This window comes from Prosopis cineraria, unplaced genomic scaffold, assembly GCF_029017545.1.
Source record: "Prosopis cineraria cultivar Desert tree isolate PC_DT_omini unplaced genomic scaffold, ASM2901754v1 PC7, whole genome shotgun sequence".
NCBI classification, from domain to species: Eukaryota; Viridiplantae; Streptophyta; class Magnoliopsida; order Fabales; family Fabaceae; genus Prosopis; species Prosopis cineraria.
The window spans coordinates 30963457-30966570 of NW_026555338.1; the positions used below are offsets into that span (position 1 = coordinate 30963457).

General features: G+C 41.0%; 1 protein-coding gene across 2 annotated transcripts; it reads right to left on the minus strand.

Annotated features, from left to right (window-relative positions):
- Positions 1 to 242: 242 nt before the first annotated feature.
- On the minus strand, positions 243 to 2892 carry LOC129315197 (phosphoglycerate kinase, cytosolic). 2 transcript variants are annotated; one of them, XM_054958769.1, is made up of 7 exons: positions 2678 to 2892; positions 2369 to 2569; positions 2000 to 2077; positions 1637 to 1897; positions 1228 to 1545; positions 898 to 1056; positions 243 to 608 (listed from the first exon to the last, which is right to left on the minus strand). In XM_054958769.1, exons 2-7 carry the CDS (start codon positions 2561 to 2563, stop codon positions 408 to 410), a joined length of 1212 nt encoding a protein of 403 aa, XP_054814744.1. In that variant the 5' UTR covers positions 2564 to 2569; positions 2678 to 2892; the 3' UTR covers positions 243 to 407. The 2 variants fall into 2 exon arrangements, with proteins under 2 accessions (XP_054814744.1, XP_054814743.1); XM_054958768.1 differs by having other exon boundaries at positions 2369 to 2573.
- Between the last annotated feature and the right edge of the window lie 222 nt (positions 2893 to 3114).

Genomic DNA, 3114 nt, shown 5'->3' on the forward strand with positions numbered 1-3114 from the left:
TCGTCCGATTACTTATCCTCATAGACTATATGTCTACGTTTGTTTTCATGACATAAGCCACAGTTGGTTTTTTTACCCTCATGAATTGTGCATTCAAATTTGTTAAATGTTCCGATAGCCTAGTAAACAGTGGCAGAAAACAACAGGTTTTGGGGTTTTGGCTACCAGAATAACCATATATAGATAACTACTGAAGCAAAACTCAAGCTTTGGACACAAGCATGGTTCAGAAACACAAATGCTTCACAGTAAAAGTCACAAAAACCTCTCTTTATTTTCAGACCTACCCTATCAGCCGCTACAAGAGCATCTCTGTTATAATTGAATGGCAAGAAGTACTGGTTAAAACTCAACAATAAAACAGCACAAAAATACACAAATCATTGGCACTTTTCTCTTTTTTTACTTCATGCGCAAGCATCATCAAGTGCAAGGACTCCAGGGAGTTGCTTCCCCTCAAGAAGCTCTAAGCTGGCGCCCCCACCGGTAGAGATGTGGCTCATCTTGTCAGCAAGCCCCACCTTCTCTACCGCGGCAACTGAGTCTCCTCCTCCAATGATGGTAGTCACCCCCTTCCCACTCAGCTCTGCTAGTTTCTTGGCCATAGCCTGCACAGAAATGAGAATAGGCCATCATGCTAATGCCCAGAGCACAGGAGTTCCTCATGGGTTACATGCCGTAGCACTCTTGTATAAGATTAATCTACATCATGGACCAAGTGATCAATATTTGCTATGACGGGATTGTAACAAGGTCCTTTATTGTAAATGTCACAAACTTGCAATCCTTCGATGTGATATACCCGAGGAAATAAGTTGGTAAGAAAATTAAAATGGAGTGAAACAATATTCCAGTCCAGCTAAATTGTAAAGACATATATAATTAACAGGTTAATACCTCTGTTCCTGCTGCATACTTGTCAAACTCAAAAACACCCATTGGGCCATTCCAAATGATGGTCTGAGTATTATCCAAAGCTTCATTGAATGTCTTAACTGAATCAGGTCCAATATCTAACCCCATCCATCCATCAGGGATGCTTGATGCTGGCACAACCTACAAGCATTAACGGGGCTTTTAGAATTTTCAAGTTTTAGTTTTAAGCCATACTACTTAGATCATAGAGCTACTGCAAATAGTAATATAAAATTTCCTTCATTACGATCATGCAGCTTCCATAAGAGTTCTAATTACATTAATCAATTATCCGTCCAAATGCAGTAGTACCTTGCTGTTAGCATCTGCGGCAAACTTGTCGGCAATGACCACATCAGTTGGAAGCAAAAGAGAAACCCCTTTTGCCTTAGCCTTCTCAATAAGTGAAGTAGCAAGATCAAGCTTGCCTTCCTCCACTAGAGATGACCCAACTGAATGACCCTGAGCCTTGTAGAACGTAAAGATCATCCCACCACCAAGCAAGAGAACATTGACCTTCTCCAACAAAGATTCTATAACTCCAATCTTGGTAGATACCTTTGCGCCACCCACTATAGCTGCAAATGGTCTCTTGGGGTTTGCCACCGCTCCAACTAGATAATCAAGCTCCTGAAGTGACAGAACCAGTTACAGATTAATCAAATTGTAAAAGCTAAATAAATGATACAGCTAATAGTTATCAGTTTACCACCTAAATTACCTTCTGCATAAGGAATCCAGCTACAGATGGCTTTAAATATTTGGCAACTCCCTCTGTAGAAGCATGTGCTCTGTGGGCTGTGCCAAATGCATCATTTACATAAAGATCAGCAAGAGAAGCCAGCTTCTTTGCGAATTCAGGATCGTTCTTCTCTTCCTCCTTGTAGAATCTCACATTCTCAAGAAGCAAGACACCACCATCTGGGGTTTGTGCAACCAATTTATCAACTTCCTCCCCAATACAATCATTTGCCATCTTAACCTGTCATGACCAGAAAATAACAGGGAGATTAAAAACTATTAGTCGTCAAGTAAAATTAGTTTTTACGAATGAATTACTATACAGGAAAGTGAAGAAGCATACCTCAACTCCAAGAAGTTCAGACAGCCTTGGCACAAGGGGCTTCAAACTGTATTTAGGTGTTACACCCTTGGGACGTCCCTGGAAATGGCATTTTTTAAGCAAAAATAATCTCGCTAGTTGTAAACATTCATATTAAGGACATCTTCCTCAAAAGAAAAATATAAGAACTCAAATTTATAAGGACAGACTCAGCAGAAAATCTACGACCCTCGGCTATAGATAGCTTCGGAAATGAAATGCCCTTATGAATCGCTCCCAATGTGCAATGAAACAAAACCGAACTAATACAAATAGGCGATCCATAATGTCAATCCAAACACCAATCCAAATCAATCTCAAAGTGCATTTGAATGGGGAAGCACAGCATACCAGATGGCTGGAAAGAATGACCTTGGCACCACGATCCATCAAGTACTTGACAGTGGGAACAGCAGCGCGGATTCTGGTGTCATCAGTGATGTTCGAGTTATCATCCAAAGGGACGTTCAGATCAACCCTAATGAACACCCTCTTCCCCTTCAAATCAGCCTCCTTCAAGGTACTCACACTCCTCTTAGTCGCCATACCACACTACCTTCAAATCCAAATCCCCCAGAAACCAAACTGATCAGAACCAAAAAGAAAATACAAAACCAGCTGCTACGTAAAGATTGAAAGATATTCAATAGCAAAACTCACAATGATGGACGGAGAATATGATATGATGATCAGAGATGCAGAAAATACAGGTGAAATGGAATTTGCAGCGAAAGAAGCGAAGCGATGACCGGTGTGAAGATTGCAGCAAATTTATAGTGGGGAAGAGTCACTGGGTTTAGTGGGAGAAGGCACGCGTCGGTATTCCAGTGCTGGAAAACCCAATTGGCGAACGGTTGTGTGTGGGCGCAGTACATCCATGGCCCTGAACTTGCTTCACAAATCAGCTCTAAGCCCATTGTTCATTGGTCCACAGTTTCATACTTTAACTTTCTTCTTGAGAAATTCCAAGAATTTCTCTTCTTTTTAGTAGGCAAAAGCTCAACATTACACAATTAGACAAGTTTTGCCTTCTTAGAGTCCTTCTTCAGCCAGATCTTCGTGTCATCTAGCATCTGATGAGCATGTTGTCATATGTA

What these genes read in the sequence shown, in the direction of transcription:
- LOC129315197 (XM_054958769.1), bottom strand. Translation starts at nt 2,563, where the DNA reads ATGGCGACTAAGAGGAGTGTGAGTACCTTGAAGGAGGCTGATTTGAAG. An exon ending in TCATTCTTTCCAGCCATCTG is followed by an intron (nt 2,078 to 2,368) that starts GTATGCTGTGCT and finishes TGCCATTTCCAG; the next exon opens with GGACGTCCCAAGGGTGTAAC. An exon ending in CTGGATTCCTTATGCAGAAG is followed by an intron (nt 1,546 to 1,636) that starts GTAATTTAGGTG and finishes CTGTCACTTCAG; the next exon opens with GAGCTTGATTATCTAGTTGG.